This window comes from Salminus brasiliensis, chromosome 5 (genome assembly GCF_030463535.1).
Source record: "Salminus brasiliensis chromosome 5, fSalBra1.hap2, whole genome shotgun sequence".
NCBI classification, from domain to species: domain Eukaryota; kingdom Metazoa; phylum Chordata; class Actinopteri; order Characiformes; family Bryconidae; genus Salminus; species Salminus brasiliensis.
In genome coordinates this window covers 5,700,016-5,727,389 of record NC_132882.1, presented here as the reverse complement: position 1 = coordinate 5,727,389, position 27,374 = coordinate 5,700,016, and the positions used below count along the sequence as shown (strand labels likewise).

At 40.4% G+C, this 27,374-nt stretch overlaps 2 protein-coding genes across 2 annotated transcripts in view; both read right to left on the bottom strand.

Annotated features, from left to right (window-relative positions):
- The window catches only part of gad2 (glutamate decarboxylase 2), a 38,490-nt gene extending 27,610 nt beyond the window's left edge, over window positions 1-10,880 (bottom strand). The window contains exons 1-6 of the mRNA XM_072679297.1: window positions 10,264-10,880; window positions 9,910-9,972; window positions 9,563-9,712; window positions 8,642-8,875; window positions 7,613-7,703; window positions 4,328-4,440 (exon numbers count right to left, since the gene is read on the bottom strand). Of these exons, the coding sequence (XP_072535398.1) occupies window positions 4,328-4,440; window positions 7,613-7,703; window positions 8,642-8,875; window positions 9,563-9,712; window positions 9,910-9,972; window positions 10,264-10,330 (718 nt within the window). The 5' untranslated portion in view covers window positions 10,331-10,880. The remainder of the gene's footprint in view (window positions 1-4,327; window positions 4,441-7,612; window positions 7,704-8,641; window positions 8,876-9,562; window positions 9,713-9,909; window positions 9,973-10,263) is intronic.
- A 6,808-nt stretch (window positions 10,881-17,688) lies between these two features.
- myo3a (myosin IIIA) overlaps window positions 17,689-27,374 on the bottom strand; it is a 115,199-nt gene continuing 105,513 nt past the window's right edge. Inside the window, exons 34-37 of the mRNA XM_072678687.1 lie at window positions 23,202-23,293; window positions 21,714-21,754; window positions 19,543-19,734; window positions 17,689-18,271 (exon numbers count right to left, since the gene is read on the bottom strand). Coding sequence (XP_072534788.1) covers window positions 18,157-18,271; window positions 19,543-19,734; window positions 21,714-21,754; window positions 23,202-23,293 — 440 coding nt within the window. The 3' untranslated portion in view covers window positions 17,689-18,156. The remainder of the gene's footprint in view (window positions 18,272-19,542; window positions 19,735-21,713; window positions 21,755-23,201; window positions 23,294-27,374) is intronic.

Here is a 27,374-nt window from a genome sequence, read left to right as displayed (position 1 = left end):
TAGTGGGCCTGAATGAGACGTTACCTAATAATCTCTAACTGGACTGAACTGGACATGCCACTCACAGTACGAGTCTGACTCGGATACTCCTCTATGTTTTAATGAGGTTGTGTAGCAGGGATTAGGGGATGCCCAAACTTCTGCTACACAACCTCATTACTATCATTTGTATCGTTACTTTTTATGACATTAACAGTTGTGCTGACGTCCATGTACAGAGGTGTTTCCATTATTTAACATATTTAACGTGAGATATTTAGGAAATAGATGTTCAGATGTTTTCATGACTTAGTCTGTAGTACGCTGAGTTCTTCCAGAACCTCTTTAGTTTACTATGTCCAAGGTTGTTTTTTACATCTGTCCTGATTATTGGAGTCTATAACCTCAGAACCGAGTCTGGGTGTGTTTGGAGAGGGGGTTCATTATCACAGGTGTTTTTTTAAGCACAGGTTTTTTTCTGAACCGTGGGTGGATACTACACTTCACATTTGTTCATAAGGTTTTTGCACTGTAGTAGATACTGGGTTCATCCATTGCATTTTTGACAAAAACAGATGTAAATTTCTTGCCAGCTCACATCTTTACTACTATACTGTTCCTTTAGTGGATTATAGACACTCTAACTGTTCAAAATCCCATACAAATACCACCTCCTTGTTTCATTATATTTTGAGAATACTGCAAATATATATATATTTTAGCAAGAAAAATCCGTAATATCTGATATGTCTAATTTTGAAATTATTGTAGAAATGATAGAAATTGTAGAAATTCAAATTCAATTCAAATGTATCTTATTTAAATCTTATATAAATGTATTTTAAGTGATTTTAAGTGATTTCATCTGCTGATGTCTTATTCTGCTGGCAGGTTTGCTTAATTCAAGAAATACCAGATTTTATTGTTCAGCTTTTGTTAAGAAATGCTGCTAGATACCAGCAAAATCCTCTGTCAGTGGAAAAAAAGACACTTTTGGTAGATAAAATGACTTAAAACAAGTATAAATAAATGAGTAATAAGTTGAATAGTCTTACAATATTTGTAAAACAATCTAAAAAAGAGAAATATTAGATATTTAGACTAGATTTAAGAGGGTTTCACCTGCTATTTGACACTGATATTTTCTGTAGTGTATTTATATTTACATGAATTATTAGCCTATTCTAACTAGCTAAGGTTTTCTTGGGTAAATAGCAAAGCACTTTGTAAGTCGCTCTGGATAAGAGCGTCTGCTAAATGCCGTAAATGTAAATGTATACCTACTGTCTCTGTCTGTTCCCTTCCTCACCATTACAAAGCTTAACACATTCAACATGTAGCACTGGGAGCTCCCACACTCTCTACAGGCCACATTAGCCTTGCCTGAAGTTTTTTAGAAAGACCAAGGGCCACTCTCGACTTTCACACTTGGTCAAACGTCCAAAACTCTCAGGGAGAAATGGACCAGGGCCCAGAAAACAGCTTAAGTTCATGATGTATTTATTTGAGCCTGACATTTAAGGATGGTGGGACACACACTGCTAGAGAAAGTCTAAGCACACACACACACACACACACACACACACACAGATCAATACAGACACGGGCTCAGCAGCAGAGGCAATCAGAATGGGAGCAGTTCTTTATGGAGGTACGGGACATAGTCTCAGGAGATGTGTAATTCGCAGGTAAACAAAAAACATTTAATTACTATTACTATTATTAAACATCTGATACTGGAACTACAGATGGAAATAGTGATCTATTTAAGTACACAGTCACCAGTGCTGAGCATTTCCATTCTTTTCAAACTGCCTGAAGTGGATGGCAGACTGGATAGCGTAGTGGCCAATACCACAGCCACAGGCAAAACACCACTGCTTTGCTATACTATAACACTATACACCCTAGGGTTGTGCAATACACTACATTTTTGTTGTTTGATACGAAAGGAAATCCTGCATTGATCTCGTTTTCCATGATAGATCTTATATATTAGCAAGTAAAATCCGTAATATCTGATATGTCTAATTTTGAAATTATTGTAGAAATGATAGAAATTGTAGAAATTCACATTCAATTCAAATGTATCTTATTTAAATCTTATATAAATGTATTTTAAGTGATTTTAAGTGATTTCATCTGCTGATGTCTTATTCTGCTGGCAGGTTTGCTTAATTCAAGAAATACCAGATTTATAGGGAAGGTTTTATCTGCCCAATGTCATTTATTTTACTCCAATCATGGATACATGGAGTCCATTTTTAGCATCTTCGTGGTATATTTGCTTATATTTATATATGTCAGTTTTTTCCAATATCATGCAGCCCTACTTTATGCACTCACACTGCTTATTTAAGAAGAACGCTCAGGCAAGATTCCTAAAGCTCATTTTTTTCTGGTCATATTTTTTCCCTTTTTCCTCCAAATTTGGTTCTGCCAATTAACCCACCCGTCCAAAGCTGTCCAAAACCGACACTAGGTAAGTAAGGACTTAACACTAAGGATGTATCGATCCGATATTAGGATCGGATATCGGTCCTGATTTTAACAAAATTAGCTGGATCTGGTATCGGATAATTAGGCCGATCCATGGAACTGATCCTTTCACTTTAATTGGTTGGTGTGAGACTGAACTAAATGTTTAGATGTTTGTATGTTTGACCAAGTTACTGATTTATTTTCAGGTTCAGCTGCTAGAATTTATTTTGGATTACTGTTTACACTAAATTAAAAAAATTGAGATAGATTACTGTGTTTGACAAAATGATTCTACTTATCTTTTATAATCTATATTTTTGGCTGATACATTTGGTTTATTTCAATAGATTTTAAGAATTTTGATCTGCATGATTGTTTATTTAGGAAAATGTAGTAGATTTATATCTATTCTGTTCATTTGTTTTGTTAGTTTGTTTTACAAAGTTATGTAAAGTGATGTTTAAGTCAATGCTGATGCCTAAAGTCTCTCCCACATGGTGCTCTATACGGTTTATTAATTCAGCAATGGTATCGGGTATCAACCGATATGTAAAGTTCATGTATCGGTATTGGAAACTGAAAAAGCCGGATTCGTGAACTTAAGCGGTCCTCTGATACATGTGATGCCAGACACCGAACTGTCACCAATACAGCATGGTCCCCAGCCCCCCCCCATACCAGCTAACAGACGCCTGTGCCAGCCAACATCACTTAAGAGTGATGAGGGGAGAGAGCGCCATCTGCCCACCAGGGATGCAACGATCCGATACTAGGATAGAATATCGGCCCCGTTACTTCCAAATTAGCTGGATTGGGTATCGGATAATTAGTCTGATCCAAAGGGCCGATCCATTTTTACGGTAATCCGCCGGTAACCCAGGATCAGATAAACCTACAGACCTCATACACAGAGCATAGCAACCAGCAGGTGTGGTGCCTTTAACCTGTCATCATCTCTCAGCGAGTAATCCAGCTCGTCTTCCATACAAGAAGAACTGAGAAGGGAGGAGCTGCTAGCTCCTCTTTAGTCTCACAGACGTCAAATTTCAGAATAAAAGTCCTGAGCCCAGACAACAATGAGCCGAGGTCCAGCAGAGTAATTATATTTATATTTAAGTGACCAATAAACAGAAATTGGGTTCATTAATATCTGTGTTCATTTGTTATAGTTTGCTTTACAAAGTAATAAAGTAATGTTTAAGTCAATCCTGATGCCTTAGGTTTCTCCCACATGCTGAGATACATGGTTTATTAATTCAACAATGGTATGAATGAATCGGTGTTGGGTTTCGGCCGATGCGCAAAGTTCATGTATCGCTATCTGTATCGCAACAGAAAAAGATGGATCGTTGCATCCCTACTACCCATCCGTAGAAAGCAGGGCCTATTGTGCTCTCTCAGACTCCAGCTGCTGATGGCAAAGCGGCATGGCTCAGGATTCAATTCGCTACGCCACTCTGAGCCCCAAAATTCTTTCTTTTGGGTCAGGTTTTTTCTTTAATAAGACAAATGTTATTAATTGTGCTTAAAATTATTTATTTGAATGATTTGATAGCAGCAATAAATATGATAAAAAATTTCTCTGGACAGAAATTAAGCCTAGTCCTGCTCTATATTGTCTATGTAAAGGAGAATGCTGTGTACTCCATTATTGGGCTTAACCCTGACCCAAAAACTGACCCCTAAACCATAACAGTGTCATTTCTGACAGACATTTGGCTGTAAAATCATAGTTCCCTGCGCTTGATTTATGGATTTCAGTGTGAATTCTTTGAATGATCAGTTATTGGCACGGGTCTGAATCACAACATGGTATCAAATCAGCTCATACTGACCCTTTCCTAGTTCTGTCAGGTCTGTTGCTCACCTGGTGAGAATATGCCATCCCCGCGGCCGTCTTCCCAACCGATGATCTCCCTCATCTTCTTCAGAGTGACATATTCCAGCAGGACAAACACCGGAGCCACCTCATAGGTAAACCTGTCCACCAGGAGGTCACATGACCACGTCCAAAGGAAGAAAGCAGAGCGAAACAAAAACGTCACCTTCTGGTTGTGTCGGTCATACTGAGTGGTCATATAGCAGTCTGTCAGTGGCAGTACAGGGTCAAATGGTTCTTTGAGCAATGCCACATAAAGCACCATGTTTCTACCAGAGATGTACAATATCTGTCCTATTGTTTATGGACACCCCTTCTGATGAATGCATTCATCTACTTTAAGTTGCACCCATTGCTGACACAGATGTGCAAATGCACACACAAACACTGCTTGTCTAGTCCCTGTAGAGAAGTGCTGCCAATAGAATAGGACTCTCTGGAGCAGATGAACATCATGAACCTAGTGGCACCATGCTGCCTAATAATGCCAGGTGTGGACTAGTAGAGAGGTATAAACTGCTGTGGAGCAGTGGAAGAACTGTGTTCTCTGGAATGATGGATAGTTTTGGGATGGGCTGGGAAGCTGTGGATGATGGTGGGGAGGGGTAATCAATCAACATCCTGACCTCTCTAATGTTCTTGTTGCTGAATGCAAAACCTAGTAGAAAGCCTTCTTCCCTGGACAGTAGAGACAGTTACTCCAACAAAAGCAGGATCAACTCTTTTTAATATCCTCGATTTCCGAAGAAACAAGGAAAGTAAAACCAGGTGTCCCAATACTTTTGTCCAAATACTATATGTGTGAGTGTGAAGGACCTTGGCTTAATATAAAAGTTCTTAACCGATATCTTCTTTACCACATTCTTCACACTCACAGATCTCTTCTTTATGGAACCAAAAGTGGCTTTTCCATGGCACTGTTCACAGAACCTTTTGTAGCACATTTATTGCTAAAAGTGTAATACATAAAAAAAAAATGATAATAAGGGGCCAGCCACGAGTAAATACTGTATATAAGCCCTGAGCTAATGTGCTAATGCTAACGTGGAGACTGCATTTTCCTTCCTGCTCTTGATTCTGAGGCGATGTGTTGGGACTGGGAGTCGATTCCAAAAAGAATCAATTATTTGGTTCCTTTTTTTATTTTTATTTGAATTGCATTTTAAAAAGCCCCAAACACACTGCATTATAAAAATGCAAGCGTAAAAGATATGTTTCCACATCTATCCCTGACCTTCAACCACCACCCCCCACCCTCGAAACCATCCCTCCCTCTCAAGCTGCTCCTCAGAATCTCACTGTAATTCACAGGGCCTCTACAGAATAAGAGTGGTCAGAGATCCGCTGATTCTCGATTCCCACAGAGACCTTCAATGCGAAGTTCAATGCGGTCACTGTCTAGGAAAGGTGTCCTTCCACACCACGGAATTGGCATCTACCCATCCGACGTAGCTGATAAGGAAGGGTCAAATAATTAGGTCATATAATAGAAATTAACTGAGATCTTGTGTCACTGTAGATCAGCTGTAGATGCAGAGAATATGCATTAATATCATTAATCAAAATAGTGTAGCAGATGCTTTAATAATTAATAATTGCAAAATTTGGAGGGTCTCTTTCTCGATATTTTTAAAAATTGAAAATTGTCAGAAATCTACTTTTGGAACTGGCTCCACAGATTCCCATCACTGGGAACTCTTAAATTGGTGGGATTGTAGAAATTTTGTAGTGCCAACTGTATTTAATGTTGGGAATGATTTCAGTCTCATTTGTGATCAACAGAGCTCATGTAGAATTAACTCTACTGCTGTCACACAAAAACCTTGTATTTCCAAAATGGGAACTTTACAGTAGAAGGAATAAACCTTCTTCACTTTCAATGGAAGTCAATGTAAAAAGATTTGAATCCAAGTCTCTTCTTAATACCATCGATTTCTGAAGAAACAAGGAATGAGCAGGTGTCCCAATACTATTGTCCAAATACTATATGTGTGAGTGTTGAGGACCCTCACAGATCTCTTGTAACACATGTAGTTCTTCCATGGCATTGCTCACAGAACCTTTTGTAGCACCCTTATTGCTAAAAGCGAAATAAATAAACAGATATTAATAAAATCTACATTTTATTTTAATAAAAAGGGGCCAGCCAGGAGTAAATACTGTATATAAGCCCTGAGCTAACGTGCTAATGCTAACGTGAAGACTGCATTTCCCATCACTTGTTACTCTAAAATTGCTGGGATTGTAGAGATTTGGTAGTGCTAACTGTATTTCAGTTTCATTGGTCAAAATTTCATTTGTGTTTTACAGAGTTCATGTAGAATTAACAGTATTGCTGTCATACAAAAACCTTGTATTTCCAAAATGAGAACTTTACAGAAAAAGGAAAAACCATTCTTCACTTTTAATGGAAGTCAATGTAAAAAGATTTGAATCCCAGTCATTTCAGAGCATTTCTATTGGTCTATTCATCAGGACAATTATACACAATATAAACAACAACTGCCTGATTCAGATCATGTCAAGAAGTGAAGAACAAGGTTTTTGTGTGACAGTAATGATTTAAATGTGCAGAGGCATGTGTGTATTCAATTCCATTTAGTTCAATTCAATTTAATTCAAATATATTTCTATAGCATTTTTCACCACAAATGCTGTCCAAGGAACCAGGTCCGAGTCTATTCTATTTAAGTGAGCCAAAGACAACAGTCCCTCACATTGAGAGGACTGTAAAATTCACATAGCTGCAATAATTTCTATAGAATACTGTATATGAAAAATAATGATCCGCTGTAATTTACTGAGAGGCAAATCTACAGCCTCTCATCTTTTTCCTTTTCCTTCCTTGCATGTACAATTTACTGCAACTAAGGTACTGTCTATGTACCCTTAGGAATAACACCCCTAAAATCCTGTTATCCTCATTCCATTTCAGAAAAAATCCTTAAAATCACGAGCGCCGGAAAAATATTCGCATTTTGATGAGCTTCAACGAATGCTAATTTTAATTCCGCTCTAATTTTCTCCCCCTGAATGGTCGTGATAACGGAGCGATGGAGGGTGGGCAGTGTCAAAGCTGGGCTGCCTTTCATTTCATCCTTTTCAATTTGTTGCCGGGAGAGAGAACGTGTGCTATCTGCATGCACAGCTCCCAAATCAACAACGGGAGGGTGTGTGGGGGGGGGTGTTCGGGGACAGGAAACGGAAATGACTGTGGTTCACTCTGTGTGTGAGCGTTTTCTCTTTTTTTAGGATGAGAGGAGCCGCACTCACATATTAGTATTGGCAGTCGACGTCAGCCAATCTGCAGCCAGGCCAACCATGTCTAATCCAGTGGAGAGCTGATTGAAGTACCTGGGGTGCGCTATAAATAGCCCGAATAATGAGGGGGAAAAAAGGACAGTGAAATTAATGGATCTTTATGGTCATTTCTGTCGGCTAAGATCACACTTATGGATTTCTTGCTTGTGCTTCACAACGGTGGAATGAAGGTCAAGCAGGTCAAACATCAGCAGCAAGCTTGAGACAATCCAAACGTTCTTAAAAAGGTCATAATGTCATTATTTCCAAAACGGAGTAAAGAATATTTTAAAACAGGCCCTTGGTGATTTAGATAAAACAGAGCATGTTCTGTACCATTTTCCCTGGCCATAGCTCATTCATTAGGGTTGGGAATAAAAGAGTTAACATCTGCACTCATGCATGATGGCACACTGATGAATGGCAGTCGCTTCTCAAAAGAGAAACATTAGGAATAAGAAGAAAAACGACCATCAAATACAGAATTTAAAACACTGCTTAATTAAAATAACAAATAGCACTATAATATTAAAATACTAAATTGTCTTTACAGGTCTAACCTAAAATATGACCATAAATATGGTGTTAATAACCTGAATAACAGACAAAACACATGCAGGTTCAATAAGGAAAGTCTAACTACTGGTCATATTAGCAGTGTATCCATCCGCCAGTCACAGGAACATCTGCATGCATGCCCAGACGCGCATTGATATGAGTGTCACCTCTCATAAGAAAAACATTAAACTACGAAATTAAGAAAATAGAGCAGAGAAAGGAGCAGAAATGCTGAAATCTCTGAGCAAACATGATAAAAGGGATAAAACCTGACCACAACAGTCTTCTCCAGCCTAAAATACAGCACTTAACTAGCTATATATATATATATATATATATATATATATATATATATATATATATATATAAATATATATATAATTATACAGCTTTATATAAGAGGTTCTATAAAGAAAATAGATTATAATAGAATTATTTTCCTACCGGTTTTAATGGCATATTTTAAAGTGGCTCTGCAGCTGATCAGAATATCATCCAGGGTCTCCGGCTCGTCCGAGAGCTCCCAGTTGTTCCTCTGGAGCAGCTCGTTCGGGTAGTGGAAGTCAATCACCTTGGTGGAGCGATCGAAGGACTCCACGATGTAGGCCAGCAAGATATCCACCACCTCCTGGAGGAAGTTCATCGTCTTCATGTCGCCGTCCAGCGCGGGCAGGAGGTCTGGAAATAATAACGATGATTAGCATATATGATTTAAAAAATGTCGATATAAAGAAGGCGAAATTTGGGTGTAAAATTTTTTTTTAATAATAATAAATAAATAAATAAATAAATAAATAAATAAATAAAAAACGCTCCGTGAGACGACAGAGAAATCCTGATTTCGTTAAAAATAAAAATATATCTAATAAATAAATACACGAATAACGAAAATAAAAATAATACAATAAAAAAATAACTAACAAAACGTCTGAGGTTTATTAAAAATGCATTCATTTTTCGTCAAAAATAATAATTTCTAATTATTAACGTATTTACTGTATTAATCTACAGCTATAAAGACATATTCGTTTTAATTAATTTATCAACACGACACAAAAATCGCAAAAAACAAGAATAAAAAAACGAAAAAAATAAAATAAAATATACTTTTAGACATAAATCTGTGTTTATAAAAATAGATTTAAAAAGAAAACGTATTATTATTATTATTCATGATTAAATAACTTGAATTTTTATTTTTATTTTAATTTAGTGTGAAACCCTATTTTCACATCCACGCACGCTCCCTCACGCGCGCACGCTCACACACACACATGCATACAGTATATATATATATTATATATTATTATATATATATATATACATCTCAGAATCGATACAGGTCGCTGTGTTTATGGTGCTTACCTGTTGAATAGAGGTGTGAGAAGCCCACCGTGGCTTTGGAGCAGAGGCATGGTTTCTCACTGCAGCTGCAGCTCTCCGCCAGAGAGTCTCCTCCCGGTTTGGCTGCAGCGGGGTCTGCGCCTTTCTCCACCTCTCCCACATTCAGCAGCGCTTCAAATACACCATTTATTTTTATTTTTAATTAGGTTTGTGTATTTTTAGAAATTGAGAGGTACATTTTGACGTCATTTTTTTAAATAATAATATTAATAATAATAATAATATTAATAATAGGGGTCTTTTATATGTTAAGAACAAATACATTAACGTTAAATGAATAAAATTCGTGCTAAATAAAAAAAGCTTACCACATAATTTCGACCCGATGCCTCCTGTGAATTTTTGGGCCGCCGCTTGGCACCAAGCCCGAGCTGAGATAAACGAAAAACACACAAAAACGAAGTGTTTTTATTTTATTAATTTTTTTAATATTAAAATTGCAACTTTAATTTGACCTTTATTTTGTAAAGACGCGGAGGAATCCGTGCCACAGCACCGCACGACATTGACATTAGCCTTAAATGTCCTATTTTCTGCCCTTAAAATGAGGCATAATTAAAAACACTGGATTTTAACACGATATAAATAATAGTAAACACGAAACTAGCGATTTATCAGCGTTTTGAGCCTCTGTTTTGTCTCTTTTTGTGCGTTGTACTCACGCGTGCTCGAGCTGCTGTTGTCTCCTGCGTTTTGGGCGCCCAGAGACCAGAAGCCGTGCGATGCCATTGCACAAAAACGACGCTTTCTGCTGCTAGGAGAGACGGACAGAGCCCATCCAGGGGTGTTGGAGGGAAGGGAGAGGACAAATAAAGGGGGAGAGGAGGGGAGAAAAGGGGGGGAAGGCGCTGAAAGCTCCGGTCAGGTCCTCACTGGATGCTCCTGCTTCTGCTGCTGCTGCAAAGCCCAGCTGCGCGAGCGAGCGAGCGAGCGTGCATGCATGCACAATCGACGCACAAAAGTGTTTCCTCCAACCTCGGCGCTGCAAAAGTCCACATGCACCAACGCACCTTTTACGCAGGGCATGCACCACACTGTCTGGCGTGCGCACGGCGGTGTAGCTGCGCAGTTCTCCACTGCATGCTTTCAGGTGCTGCTGGAGACACTGCACGAGCGCAGGGAGGTGGGGAGCGTGCGCGGATTAAGGATTGCTTAATTTATTTTATTTTTTTTTTATGCAGGTCGCATCATAATCCAGCGTGCATGGGGAGAAAAGTAGGACGGGAGTTTATAATGGCGCGCGCAGCAGTAACACAGCATTGATTTGCAGTAATGCTAGAACCCGGTTCCCCCCCCCTAGAAATTCCAGCGTGATTCACTTGGTGACGAACCGCCCTGCGTCGCCGAGTCGTGACAGTTCTTGGCCCCTCCTGTCGCCGTGGCGCGCGGCTTAGCTCGCATCCGTGCGCAAATTCAGCTCAAGCTGTCCAACTTTAGATATGTGTATATATATATATAAATATGAGTGCGTATATTTTGGGGGGTGGGGGGCTTGTTGGGAAGAGGAGGAGGAGGGGGGGGGTCATTATGGAAACCTGCACAGTCTTTTAGGTGTGGACCTCCAGACAAGCAAGCAAGAGACTTGCATACTGTATTAGTATTTGTAGAGGTGGAAATGACAAAAGTATATGGACACCTGCTCTGAAATCAAGGGTATTATAACTGTCTCTACTGTCCAGGGAAGAAGGCTTTCTAATGGCTTATTAGAGCACAGCTTTCAGGGTTTGATTGATTTGATTTAGCAACAAGAGCGTTAGTGAGGTCAGGATGTTGGATGACCACCACCCCACCTCACCCCCAACTCCCCAACTCATCCCAAACGTACTGGATGGAGCACCATCATCCATCATTCCGGAGAACACAGTTCTTCCACTGCTCCACAGCTCAATACTGGCTGGAGGGGGGGCGCGGGGGGGCTTTATACCCCTCTACTAGCCCACACCTGGTGCCAATAGGTTCATGTTTATCTGCTCCTGCAGAGAGTCCTATTCTATTGGCAGTACTTCGCTACAGAGACTGAGAACACTTTGCAATCTTCATATGGCCCAATTCTTTTGCTTAAAATGTGGAAACTCCCTTAACTATTCTACTACCTTAACTATTCACTAGGGATGTCCAGGCACATTTTAATGGATCGGGTCTTGGCTATTTTAATCCCAATCCAGTTCTGAGTCTTTGTTTGAACCACAGTGTTCAGAGCGCCATCTGGTGTCCTCATCTGGCGCCATTAATGGACATTATAGCCCAGCCGGCAGCAGCAGCAGCAGTGTGGACGTTCTCAGAAGGTAAATAAAGGAGTTGAGGTTCTGCAAGTGTGGAGCTATTTTACAGTGGAACCTGTAAACAGACCATAATATCTGATCCTTTATAAAACTCTCACTGAAACACACTGACCGTTTTACCAGCGGGAGAACCGCAGAACCGGCACTCGCCTTTCTCTGTTTATAAACCAGCACTGAAGAGAACCCGTTCAGAACCGAGTGGAGGCTAATGCTAATACTAACACACACACACACCATAGAAACCCCAACCACACACACAGCACATTCACCCACTATAAACCAGTTATTACACACCAGTAGACCAACAACCACAGATACCAGTCCAGAGTGTTTACCACTACACACACACACACACACACACACACACACACACACAGGAAGTGATCAGACTGCAGTGTTGTAAAGGAGCTGGGAGCTGATTGGTCAGGGAGGAGGGTCAGACTGGATTATCAGATATTAAACACTATAAAACAGTGATTTTAAGAAAAGTCTCGACTAAACTAAATCAATCAGTCCAGAAAGTCTGATTATAGAAACTGAGACTAAAATAAAGGATTTTACTGAACCCATTAATCAGCAGCTCAGCAGATCAGATCTGATCAGATCACACAGGACATCCCTAGTATTCAGACCATGGGTCTAGATTTGTCTTTTTGTCAGATCCAGGCAGTTTTCCTGGTTCTCCACAGTTTCTGCCCTTTCGCTCTCAATTATGACCCGCTGGGGGCAAAGCAGTGGTGCCGTGGCCTCACTCTGGCTGTGGAAGACAGTTGAAGATCAAACACAGGATCTGCTTAGATAAGGAAAAAGCAGTTACCCCCAAAATGCAGATGTCAAACACGACAGGAAGAAAATCTCTAAGATAAAAATAACACGTTAATGGGAAAACTGGAGCGCTTCGAGTGTGGGAGTAAGATCGGCATCTAATCAGTGCAATATTCACAGAGGAGCCCGGGCCAGCCTGACTGCTTGCACGTTCTGGAGACAACAAGCAAGGGCATCTGGTCCACCGCAGCAATGATAAACACAGACTAGCAAGCTGGAGAGATGATGAATTATATACTGCAAGACCAACAAAAATGGCTCGGTGAGAAAAAAACAACACGACGAGACACGTGTGTGAATGAAGAGCGCACGATTTAATCGAACGAGACATTCAAATATTATATATCTCCACATGACAAGTTTTACACTCCAGCATTATTAGCACTGGACAATATGTACAGCATAGGTACCTGTTTTCCAATAACCCAGATCCAGATACAGAATTCGACATCATATATTTACAGCTTTATAATAATTCAGATTATTTTTCTGCCCTGGTTTGTAAACATCTTGGTAATTTACAGCCTGAAGAATCAGTAGTAAACTGAGCACTTTTAAGTGCCCTCATGAGACGACACACATGAACATAAAGCACAAGCCGATCAATACAGTCATCAAACTCTCACAGAGCTGTTAAGCATGATTCAGCACGTAACTAAGACCCCGTTCACACCTGGTCACTTCATGCGTCTTGAGGATCAGGAGTATATCCGGATCTGAGGCCGAACCTCATAAAACTGCAAGTATGAACTAACCCCCCCACTCATTTAAACCAGATACAAATCCGATCACTCAAACTGATCACTTCAGGAGAAGGTCTGATCCGAGATGCATCTGAGCCTCATGTTATAACACATTCGTCTCTCCAAGAGCCCCTCCCAGTCCAACCCAAACACCAGTAAGAATTGCTGCTCAACCAGGGAGTTTGCATATTCCATCCTACACAGCGATGAGATTTCAGTCTGATTAGCTGGAAAGGCATTTGAGTACCCAGTGTAAACGCATGTGTCGCAAATCTGATCATGATACAACCCAGATACTAATCACATGAAGTGAGCAGGTCATAACAGGGTCGAAAAGATACACGAGTCAGTAGCACAACCACAGCGGCCTTGTGCCATTTGGGACACTAGTTATAAGTTGGACGTATCTGTCATTCGATAAATGCTTTAATAGAAGATCCGCATCAGACACATTAGATTAGATTTGACTGATATCGGAAGCTGGTATGTGCCGATGTATTTATTGAGCTCCATTAGAGCTGACTGTTGATTAGATGCAGGACTACTGCAGTGAAATGCATCAATTTAACTGTATTTATTTTAATAACAGAAATAATCATTATATTCTCTGTAATGCTGATCCAGGTGGACTTAGCCTCAGTTTTTATACATTTTATAAATGTATATGTATCATCATCAGCAGAAACGTATATTAAAAAAAGTGTCACATCAACTGAAAACTCCCATATCAGTGCATCTATACATATAATCTATAGTCCAATAGTTATATATAGCCATTAGAAATTTGGCCTATTAATGGGCCCAAATGAAGAAGTTTGTGAAGTAATATGTAAATATAATATGTACATATATACATTCTACTGTTAAATCCCTTCAGCACTGCTTTAATGGTTTACAGGTTGCACTTAATGACCATAAATTAGTCCTTAAAGATTGACTATGAGCCTAAAACACTGGCTATGATAAGATAAACTTCTCTACCCAAAGTGGGACAAATTTGAAAAGTGTCACAGGGAACAAATGCCTTATTAGTATAGCTAATCTTTTTAATATATAGCTGGGCTATTTTATTTATTAATCTTTTAATAAAGACATTAAAAGAAAGTTGGGTTAGTTTATTGGAATAAAACACACTTCAGTGCTTACTGAGGCAACTCTCTTTTCTGTCTTTTGGGTAATGGTGACATTTTCGACTCCCAGGCCCTAAGACTCTGTTTATGACTCTGCACTCATATTTATTACAGGCAATATTGATTATACTCACCATTGTGAGTGGTATGTTAAGGTTGGGAATAATAGACACTGGATTGTATTTGCTTTTAAAGCTCCTGCTGTTTTTTGGATGGTTTGGATGTTTTTACGGAGGCCAATTAACCCACCTGCTAATAGCTCTCAATAGCATTAGCAATGCTCCCGACCATCCCAAACTCAGAGTACCTGCCATTATTAATTCCATACTAATCATTTACTAATCATATTGAGTAAGTTAGCCAGTATATTGTGTCTTGTCAGGAAGTTTCTCTCAATAATTTATCATTTTAGTTTTTCAATACATTTCTTTGTAAAATTTTCCCGAATGATCCTGCCCATTAACCCACCCATTCATGTTCCCACCACTAGGAGGGTAAAGACTTAACGTGGCCTCTTTCGAAACATGTGAAGCCAGCCACTGCCTCTTTTTTAACTGCATGGCCAATGCATCATCACAGGGCAGCCGACGTGTTCGGAAGAAGGTGTTGGATCCCCAGCTCCACCAGCATCTCTTAAGGGGTATAAGGGGAAAGAGAGCCTCATCTACCCACCTATAGACAGCACAGCCTATTGTGCTCTCTCTGAATCCAGCTACTGATGGCAAAGTGGCATGCCTCGGGATTCGAACTTGCGACCCCCAGGCCATAGTGTCAGCTAGTTACTAACTGTAACCTGTAACCTAGAATTATGTACAGTAAGCAACAACCTAAAGCCCACCTCCCTTTTATCATTTGGGTATTTTTGTCATTTAAATTTCACTTCTGTGTGTGAAGTATATGTGTTAGTTGATGCATGTATTTTCCTGGTGTATTATGTCCTGCCTTGTTGTTGTCTTACATTATTTATGTTAGCAGGCTATATTATACATTCACCCCCCAGATCATACAGTCCATGAAGACGTTCGTAATGTTAAACATATGGACATGAACATTATGAAGTTTAGCAGATGTTGAATTTTGGTTGCTTAACACCACAACTTAAATCCAACAACATATCCAATGTCTTCCAAACGTCACATGCCAGCATCATATTGATGTAAAATCCCAACATTTAGTCGTGAAGTATGCCCACCTCGCTTTATCCTTTGGGTATTTTTTGTCATTTAAAACTCAATGGCATATCCCCTCCCATTCAGCCTACCACAGTTTAGCCCCACCCACTCATATTGCAGTTCTCAGCAGTGCTTCACAACAGAGCTGGCTTATTTCGTATCCGTCTTAAAGATACAATAATAGCCTCAAGGGAATATAGAGAGGTTAGAAAATAGTTGTGTAAAAAATGATGATGGCATTAAGCTGCACAAACACTGGAAATGGACTTTAAGGAAAAATACATAAATACAAGAGAAATGTAGGACACGGGCCATTTAAGATCTAAGAATACAGATCTACGATCTAAGCTCTAAGAATACAGAGCGTGTGTAGATGAAATTACAAAAGAACACCCACTCTGATGGAGCTGGAGCTGCTAATAAAAAAATGAGGTCATCACATTTATTCCAATGTCTGAATCCAAAATTAAGAGCCAAACATATGCATTTAAAAGTGTCTAGAACCTCTTTTCCGTTTTTACAGAGTTAAAATCCTAATTATCCAATAAATGGACCTAAAATCATTAGAGCTTTATTCTGAGATGGGCTCATGTAGCTTGACTGTGACAGTTAAATGGAAATTCCACCAGTATCGACCAGTGTAATTAAATAAGACAGTCAAGGTCATGGAGAGTGGGGTTTGATGTGAAACACACTCTGTTCTGATATGAGTTGTGTAAAATCTTTAAAAGCTACGTCACAGAAAGGTATTTTGTGAAATGTTGATAAAATGTTCTCAGCCTGGTTCCCAGGACACTGATTTACAAAGGTTTACAGAGGTAGTAGAACCCAAAGATTTCCCACTATTTGTTTTACCTGCATGAACATCTCATATAAAGACTCATGCAGATTCATTAACATGGCAATATTTGTGTTGTAGTCATGGCGACCCCTCCCAACAGGCGGCTAACATCGGCAGACGCTGTTCTCTGGTTGAATGTAGGTCGTGACGTCAGGTGACCACAATTTAATGTCAGGACAACGTCTAATGCCAACATCAATTTGGCGTAGAGTCGTAGAATAGTTACAACAGCTAACGTTGAGATATTGTTGGTTTTAGGTCAAACGTCTTCCAAACGTCACATGCCGACGTCATAGTGATTTAGTTGTGAGGTATGGAGACCAAAACCCAACATCTGCTAAACTTTATAATGTTCATGTCCAGACGTTTAACATAATGAATATAAGACGTTAACAGTATGAAGTTTGGTCGCCATACTTCACGACTAAATGTTGGGATTATACATCAATATGATGCTGGCATGTGACGCTTGGAAGACGTTGGATCCAAGTCATGGTGTTAAGCAACCAAAATTCTACATCTGCTAAACTTTATAATGTTCATGTCCATATGTTTAACATTACAAACATCTTCAAAATGTCACATGCCAATGTCACAGTGATGTAAAATACCATTTAGTTGTAAGGCATGGAGACCAAAACCCAACGTCTGCTAAACGTTTAACATTATGAACGTCTTCAAAATGTCACAAGATGTTTCACGTTTACATTTAAATTTTACGCTAGTGTTAGAAATTCACGCTGCATGGACATTAACAGTATGACGTTTAGCAGATGTTGGGGCTTGGTCGCCATACTTTACAACTAAATATTGGGATTTTACATCAATATGATGCTGACAAACGTCCCATGCCAACATCACAGTAATGTAAAATACTATTTAGTAGTGAGGCATGGAGACCAAAACCCAACATCTGCTAAAATTCATACTGTTAAATTCATACTGTCCTCGCAACATGAAATTTAAATTTTAATATGAAACGTCTTGTGACATTTTAAAGACGTTCATAATGTAAAATGTTTAGTTTAGAACTGAACAGTATGAATTTTAGCAGGTGTTGGGGGTTGGTCACCATACTTCACAACTAAATTTTGGAATTTTACATCAATATGATGCTTGCATGTGACGTTTGGAAGACGTTGGAAACATTGTTGAGTTAATTAATCAAAATTCATTAACATCTGTCAAATGTTGAAGCTTGACATTATGATTTTGATATTGATTTTTGGTGACTTTTTCAACCAGTCAAATTTAATGTCTGTCCAACATCTTCCTGACGTCAAATTGACAGCCGGTGCCTGCTGGGCTGATTTCTTGCCCTTGGACTTGCCCTTTAAAGAAATTCCTCAGAATTAAATCTGCCCTAATAACACATAGAAGCTAGTTAGCATGTTAGCATTGTACAAGTTCAGAAAGCCACCAACGTCCTGACTGAAGTATTCCTTCATTAAGCTTAAATGTGCAGAACCCAATGACACACAGCCTGATAGCCACTGTATCAATATTTACAGAGTATGCATAAGCCCTGAAGACCGTTAGCATCAAGCTTCTGGCCAGAGAGGCTAGTACTGTTTGATAAGTCTTCCTCTTTGGGAGGTCTTCCTCAGCAGCTTCCTGTAGTCGTAAGGATTGTCCTCACTTTGACTCTCTGTAGAGGGCATTCTGGGAAAAGAGAGCCTGTGGACAGAGCAGAGCAGATAAAGCTCAACTTGGTAAGCAGAAAGTGTGCAGAGGACAAGCAGATACAGAAGAATGTGTGTGTGTGTGTGTGTGTGTGTGTGTGAAAGAGAGTGAACAAGGGCAATACATCTGTTCTTGTTTGATTGTGTACCTCAGTATCTTGTTGTTTCATCCCATGTTCCACCACATACAAATGGACAAAAGTATTGGGACACCTGCTCATTCATTGCTTCTTCCAAAATCAAGAGTATTAAAAAAAGTTAATTCCGGCTTTGGAGTAACTGTCTCTACTATCCAGGTAAGAAGGCTTTCTACTAGATTTTGGAGCAGCATAGCTGTGAGGATTTGATTGCATTCAGCGACAAGAGCTTTAGTGAGGGCAGGATGTTGGATGGTCACCACCCAACAGTACTGGATGGAGTTCCACCACCATCCATCATTCCAGAGAACACAGTTCTTCCACTGATCCACAGCTCAATGCTGGGGGGCTTTATACCCCTCTAGGCCATGCCTGGCATTATTAGGCAGCATGGTGCTAATAGGTTGATGTTTAACTGCTCCAGAGAGTCCTAATCTATTGGCAGTACTTCTCTACAGGGACTAGACAAGCATTGTGTGTGTGCATTTGCATATCTGCGTCAGCAATTTGGACATATATGGTATATAAGAATAGCATGTCACATTGACTGACCACTTTATCAGCGACACCTCCCTTGGAGCTCCATCTTAACGGTGTACAGTTAGGGACAGTTATTCATCCTCTATCCCTTTATCAGTGGTCAGTTTCCGACCACAGAGCCACTCTTGTGTACGTTTGGGTGGTGGACCCACACTCCCACTTTCACGCAGTTGCTTGATCTTTGCTATGGTGTTGCTATGTGGTTGCTATGGAACAGTTAGCCGACGCAGTATTACAGCGGTGGGCCAATGTAGTGTTAGGAGTCTTGCCCAAGGTCTCGAATTGGTCTAACGCAACATAGTCACCCAGACCGGGAATCGAACCCCAGTCACTGGCAGATAAGGGTGTTATCCACTGTGCCACACCAAGTACCATAGTGCTGCAAGCTGGTTGCTATGGTATTTCAGATATATCAAGAGAGCCAAACCAGGGGAAGCGAATGGGTGCTGTGCTAGGTTAAAAGCTACCACCTGGCTGCAATGTCTTCAGCTAGTTAACCGCACACTGTGTCTAGAGGACCAACAGGCAAACTTTTGTACCAACAGTGACGATGTATCATATGTATCATCCGGCGTTTCAGCATGCCTACCTCTTCTCCTTGGGGGCTTTGGGTGTGTCAGACTTGGGGATGTCGGACAGCGGCCTCTCAGTAGACTGTCTCCTCTCTGCTGCCGCCGTCAACTCACTGGAGGTTTGGGTCTCGCTGGGCAGGCAGCCTGTGGACTTACTGGTGCTCAGACCCTGGTAGTACTGGTCGTCAATGTCCAGTAACTTCTTCGGGCTGGTGACCAGAGAGAGAAGCAGAGCTGAGAATCAGTATGAGAACCATCAGACCAAGCCTTCAGCTATAGAGGGTTTATGTTATAGAGTATTAGTCTTTGAGATGCTACCCAAAGTGCAATGACAGTGATGGATAACTCATAGAGCATTTGCAGAACGTAATAAAAGGCATGCTGACTGCACCTCAGAGCTAACTGTGGCTGTGTGTATGTCTAGGACAGACATAAAGCTTGAGCTAGGGCCCATTACCCACTGGTGAGTAACATTCCCTGCTAACTGGTCCACTTCTTTATGCTTAGAGGTCTCTGGGCTGATTCTCTGGCAGTGATGGGCTTAAATAGGCATTGTTTTTTCAGTGGGTTTCTCTCGGTCCTGTGTCTCGGGGACATTATTGGACGAGTTATGTAATAAAAACAGTGATGTGTGTGGCTGGCGAGCCCCACTGCTCAAGGCCTCTCAGTCAGCGTGAATAGTCTTATATCATTCAGCTCCACTGGAGCACTGTTATAGCTTCCAACACCAGTGGCATTCACTCTCTCTCCGTCTCGCTCACTCTCTCAGTCCTGCCAAAGATGCTGTATGATGCTGCTCAGGTCAAGGACGTAGCCCATTAGTTTTTTCTCCACGTCTTCTTGTCTTTCCTCGCTCCCTTGGATGAACACTGCTGTCCACCTTTATTGCAAGCGATTCTGGAGGTCGTCTTTTCTCACCAAAGCCACAGGACATCTTTCTCTCCCTCTCGTTCTCTCTGTCTTTCTCTTGCAATTCTCTCTCTAAGCTGGAGTCGTCAACCTTCTCCTTCTTTTTGATGAATATGACCTGCTGCTGGCCACTGCCTTATAATCTACCATTCAAAGGTTAGGAATCGCTCCTTAGGGTTATGTAAAGCCAGTTGGATAGCAGTGGATAGCGGTCATTGAGGGAGAAGCCGAACTACAGAGTGTATATATGATATAATATACAATCTATACAGTCACTGGGGGGAAAAGCTGAACCGTGGAGTGTATATATGATATGTATGATCTATACAGTCATTGGGGGAAGAGCTGAACTACAGAGTGTATATATGATATATACAGTCATTGGAGACAAGCTAAACTGCTGACAGTATATATAATATTTATATACCATCTTTACAGTAAATGGGGGAAGAGCTGAACCACGGAGTGTATATATATGATATATATGATCTATACAGTCATTGGGGGAGGAGCTAAACTGCTGACTGTATATATGATATATAGGATCTATAAAGTCATTGGGGGAAGAGCTGAACTGCTGACTGTATATATATACAGCTATATTATATTACAGCTATATTATATATAGCTGTAGTTCAGCTATATATATAATATCTTTACAGTCACTGGGGAATGAGCTGAACCACAGAGGGTATATATGATCTATGTGATCTATACAGTCATTGGTAGAGGAACTGAACCGCTTACTGTATATATGATATATATGATCTATACAGTTATTGGGGAGGAGCTGAAGCCTGTACTGTATATATGATATGATCTATACAGTCATTGGTAGAGAACTATATATGCTGACTATATATATATATATATATATATATATATATATATATATATATATATATATATACAGTCATTGGTGGATGACTATATATATATATATGCAGACTATATATATGATATATATGATTGAATTATTGAAAGTAATAAGCAGATTCTGATGAAGCTTGGTATGTCCACTCCTACAGCTGTACTAAAAGCCACTGTTACTGAAACAGTGTAGACTGCAAACAGCTGTAAGGAGCTCCAAACACAGTTGCTCAGCAGTAGTTAATGCCAGCTCCTGCCAGTGAGAACATGTTGTGTTACAGGCTGTTAAATACAGACACACTCCTGCTGCAGCGCTTGCACAAATCTTTCCTTGTTATCTTCACCCACAGACACAGGAATCATCTCTTTCAGCTCAAAACTCTGAGTAACACACAGATAATTCATTCACCTCTGCTTTCGCGGCCTCTTCTTGTCGTCCTGGACGGAGCGCTGTGGAAGCAGAATGAGATAAGCCAGTGAGATTTACAATAGGCCAGTGGCTCCTTATCCATATGGTAGAGCCCTGCTCCTGAAATACTCCAGCCCTGCACTAGTAGCAGTAATGGTGGGCTTCCTTTTTAACTAGATTGAGAGGGAACTCAAGGGAGAACTTATTGGTGAATCTAAGGGAGATACAATCATACAGCATACAACAACAGACACACAAGGCTGATTAAAGCTCACATGGGATTGGATTAATAGGTTTACACACCTCAGTAATACAACTTTCCCATCTGTATGGCCATACAATGCACTAGATGGCCAAAAGTATTAAGACACCTGCTCAATTATTGTTTCTTCTGACTAAACTCTAAACTACAAAATGTATTTGTGGCTGCTCCAATACTGTGGAACAGCCAATGTAAGGAGGCTATCTGCAGTTGCCGTGTTTAAGTCAAACACACCATGTGGGAGACTGGGGTTCAAATTCTCAGTCTAGGTGACTGGTCACATGAATGCTCCCTGGGCAGGACTCTTATTAGTGTACATTGGCCCACCTCTGTAATAAAGGTGACCTTGTAAGTCGCTCTGGATAACAGCCTCAGCCAAATAGTGTAAATGTAGTCGTAGAGTTTATGGTTCAACGTCCAGGTGATGTTCTGTTTTTATTTATTTATTAATTTCTATATTTGGTTTGTAAAATTTTGTTAAATTGTACAGAACTCTGGCTCCTGTAGTCTCTTAGATGTGCTCTTAAAGGTGACCTGACTTGACCTGACCTAATAGCTTGACCATAAGTACGTAAATAGAACCACAGAGTGGAACCTACAGAGGACAAAACCCCAGGACCACATGTACAGTACATTTAATCCCAGCTCTAAAGAGTGGCACCCACTTATTGTCCATGCAGTTTCATGGCTGTGAAATGAGGGTGATCCTGAATGAGGACAAACTACCCTTTTAAGGCCTCTTAACTCTTAACTGCTAGTGATCATGATTGGCTACAGCTGGCAGCTTCTCTGTGCCCACATTAAAAGGGGGTTGGTGTGGCGCAACAGATAACACCACTACCTGCCAGTGAGCTATCACACCATGTGGGAGACTGGGGTTCGATTCCCGGTCTGGGTGACTATGCTGCACTACACCAATAAGAGTCCTTGGCAAGACTCCTAACACTACACTGACCCACCTCTGTAATACAAGTTACCTTGTAAGTCGCTCTGGATAAGAGCATCAGCTAAATGCCTTGTATATCTTGTGGAGCCATTTCTAAATGACTGTTAAATTATTGTACTTTTTCCTTTTGGTGTTTGTCAAAGGTTCCACTACAACTCTCACAAAAAGTCCCTGGATCCTCAGGACTGAAGTAAAGAAACGCTGATCTGAACACACAGAACCCTTCCTGTCAGCCTTGCAGTGGCTCATTATATGATACTGCTTCAAAGCGTGAGCTCACATGGATGAGGTTGTAGTAAGTGGAGTCCTCTGGCGTGTTGAGCGTCTTTGGTTTTTGGGTCCGGCGGGGGGTCCGTGTCTGCTTAGTGTCAGCTGAAGAAAAAAAAAGGCTCAGCATCAGGCTAGAAACACTGCGATGACACTTTTATTCATGGACTGGGAACATATTGTTGGATAAATAGGGTCAATCATGCCTTACAATGCCCTCACAGTGCCTTATTTGGCCTTATTTAAGATAACAGCTTGACAACGAACCTCTTCAGCTGCTTATGTTTGGAGAAATGGTGAGATTCTGGGGCATTTGTTTTATAGCAGTATCTCACTGTAGCCTGGATTTCAATTAAAATGACACACAGTGTTTTTAATCTGCTCCCAGAACCCTATGCTAGTTTACTACAGCTTTCAGAGAGTAGGTAAACTGGGTACATTTAAGGCAAGAGCGAATTAAACTAATCAACCATAATGAAGCAGAGATCCAGAAGCCCACAAAATGTGTGTTTCATACAATGAGAAAATAGGGAGTCCTTTGGCCCACATTAAAAACAGGTCAGGCCATGAGCCATGTGTAATTGTTTTTGATCCATGCAGTCAGACTGATTTGAATGGGTAACTCCCATAGTTTTAGACAGAGAGAGAGAGAGAGAGAGCAATGTTGTCAGGTCTCCCAGAATTGGATTGAAAGCCAGGCCCCTGCTGGAGAACCCTGTTACCTCACATTACTGAGCAATGTCTATGGGAGGTGGGTGGGGGTGTAACAGCTCGAGAGAGACTGAAAATGGGGTTGGCAAATCACTCCCGTTTGAATCAGAGCTCCAGAGGACTTTGAACAAAGGCCTGACCCTGTTGCCCTTATCGAGCCGGACCGTCGGCACAGTTTAACCCTGCGGCAGTGCGAGTCGTGATTTTCCAACAGCGATCAATCAGAACTTGTTGGACTGCTGACGTCAAAAACACAAAACACTCTGAGTGCAGGGCTCTGAGAATGTATGTGCACGTACAGTATTTGTATGGTTATATGGGTGTGTGCTTACTATATTAACCCTATATTAAAATGCATACCTCTAATTATAAGGAAGTCATGACCCTAGTCCTGCTCTTTTTTTACTGGAGTACAACAAACATCATCTCAGAAACAGAAATAAAAACAAGAATCTGGTGCACATGTTTACCTTTTTTAGGGTTTCCTGGAATCAACACAGGGTCATAATTATGCATACAGCCTCTTAGATTGGACATTCAGTGGTGCTGAAAGCTTCAACAAAGCTTCAAGGCCTCTTAACTCTTAACTGCTAGTGATCATGATTGGCTACAATAGCAGCTTCTCTGTGCCCACATTAAAAGGATTTGTTTGCCAGCACTTACTGGATTGTCCAACACACAGTGCAATGGGAAAGTCCAAGAGCTTGCTGCAGATCTGTAGATTTGTATACTGTATATCTTGTAGGGCCATTTTTAAATGCTGAAAATTATATGTGAGTATAAATTATTGGGAGGTTTCACCATTTTGCTAGGTTTTGGAGGAAGAACCGAACCAGTTGGCTCAGTTGTTTGAGTTCTCCTCCATGTTCCTTCCATGTTGCAGACGGGACGGGGTGGAGCTACATGACTATCGTGGTAGTATGTTTTTAATGGGACAGTTCAGGAACACAAACAGTGAGAAAAGACCATAATTAGAGGTTCTGAATGTCGAATATTTCTTAATGAATTGCCCAGCCCTAGTTTAGACAAATGTATTAAGACATACCAACTGTTAAGCATGGTGGTGGTAGCTTCATGCTCTGTGGCTGTTTTGTTGCACTATTACACACAGTAAACTGCACAAAGTGGATGGAATAATGAAGATGGGAAACTACCTCAGAATTCTTCAGCTTAACCTCAAACTGTCAGCTAGATTGATGAAGCTTGGACCCAATGGGGTGTTCCAACAGGACAAAGACCTCAAACAAACACAATGACCACAAGGGTGGTCATGGAGAGGCTAATATTAAGCTTTTTGAATGTCCACCTTCCTGAAGTTCTGACCCTAAATATGTGGACTGTGCTTAAAAGTCAGGTCTGAACCAGGAAACCAGCAATTTTAACTCTAAAAATTCTGCAGAGAACATATGTCTATTTTTGATCTTGTATTATCTTGTATTAATATTCATTTTTTTAACTCATTCTGTGCCAGAAATAGGCAGTTCAACGACTTACACTGACAATAAGAGCAAATGCTGTCATGGTAACATACAGTATTCCCTCAGTCGCAGCACTACCTCCTGTCTTTCTAATTTGGTCAGTGCTAGAAAGAGAGTGAGAGTGTATTATTTCCATATTTCTTATCAAATCCCATTTCCTCTGAGCTTCCTGAGATCATGAGTATAAGGTACACATGTGATCTTTAATCTGCTATCATTGTATTTGGTAGCTAAAGCCTAAAGCTCAGACCTTTCTACTCATCCAACGTCCACGTCCAACATGAAGCCAATTAATCAACGGCTGGCAGGCTTACGTGGACGCAGGGAGGGGAGGGGGGTTTGTCATATTTATTGAACATGGCCCTCGAAAGGTCATCAGTAATTTTCTGTTGCTCGAAGAAATGAAGCCAATTTAAGGTTCTCATAATAACGCTTGACGTAATTACAGGAGCACTTTCTCATGAAACATGATTAGCATTTAATGACCTTTTGTATAAAGAGAAATGCGATTGGCATTCAAAAGGCCACTCGGCTTTTTCTGCATCTGAGCGAGAGCAACTCTAATAAAGTTTGATTATGATTGTTTAGATTAATTATTATTAGGCTGGAACTTTTTTATAGGACATCTCACAGCTGGGATGAATTACTGGTCAATTGTCACCTGTGGATAAGAATTACAGCTTCAGTTTAGGTCAGTCAGAAGGCATTTCGACCAGAAAGTCTCTGGTGCTTGAAGAAGACGTTGAGTTTATTTTATGCTTGAACTTTTCTAGCTATGTAGTAGCTTTACAGTTTAGCACTGTAGCACTTTATCTTATCTAAAATCACATGAATCCACTCATACGGCTTCTTTTAATAGGATCTGATATAGGAGCTTCAAATGGTTCTTTGGGCATTAAATGAAGGTAAAGAACCTTTTAACCCTTTCACAAGTACAGTTCCACCCGTGGGATCCAAACATTCAGCTTCAATCAGCTTAAATTCTACTTTGCTTTGATTTCCACAACATCCAGCGCATCCCTGAAATGCAGGAACTTTACGTTCCTCCTTAAATGGTGCAGAAGCTGCAGAAAAGCAACTCACTCTGGGCAGATATTGAGAACTTTCTTGCGAAAGGGTTAAAGGTCTAAAGCTGGCACACAGCACAGACCGTGTTCGAGCTAACTGAGGCTCAAATCACTAACGTTTAGAGGATAAAGCCTCATATCTGAGAGCGCAGGTATCCAGAACTTACCTGTGAAAGGGTTAAAGGTCTAAAGAACCTTCTGTTGATGTAAAGGTTATCTACCAATGTAAATGTTCTGGACATCTGTCAAGAGTGAGTTCTTTTTCTGTAGCTTTTGCATCATTTAAGGTGGAATGGAAAATTCCTGTATTTTAGGGATGCGCTGGATGTTGTGGGAATCAAAGCGAAGTAGAATTTAAGCTGAATGTTTGGATCCCACAGATGGAACTGTACTTGTGAAAGGGTTAAAAGGTTCTTTACATTCATTCATGACCCAAAGAACCAGTAGGGATCAGTTTGGATCATATGGTTCAGTACGGGTTCAGAACAACGTGAAGAAAAAAAAAGCATAAAACTAATCCACATTTCTTTTGATCATTTTTTTTATTAAACTCACAGTCATGGTACCTACAGTGTGGTATAGTGCCCCCATGAGGTAGTCAGTACAGTCTGTAGTGTGTAAAGGTTAGCATGTTGGATTTGTTTCCACACACACACCCAGACTGTCCAATAATGCAGACACAGCGTCCTCAGCCGGTTCAAGTTGAAATACAATGAGAAAAGGCCAGAATATCGGAAATACTTGTTTATTATCAATGTGTATGAGAGTCGCTCTTTCTACTGGTGGCGACAAGAGAGAGAAGGACGGGGCGGGGGAGAGACGACAGAACTACAGGTCCACTACAATTCCCACAATACCATTCAAATCCACTCGGAGAGCTTTTCCTGTCACTGTTGTCACCATAGCTGTTAGTCATTATGGGTCTAGGCC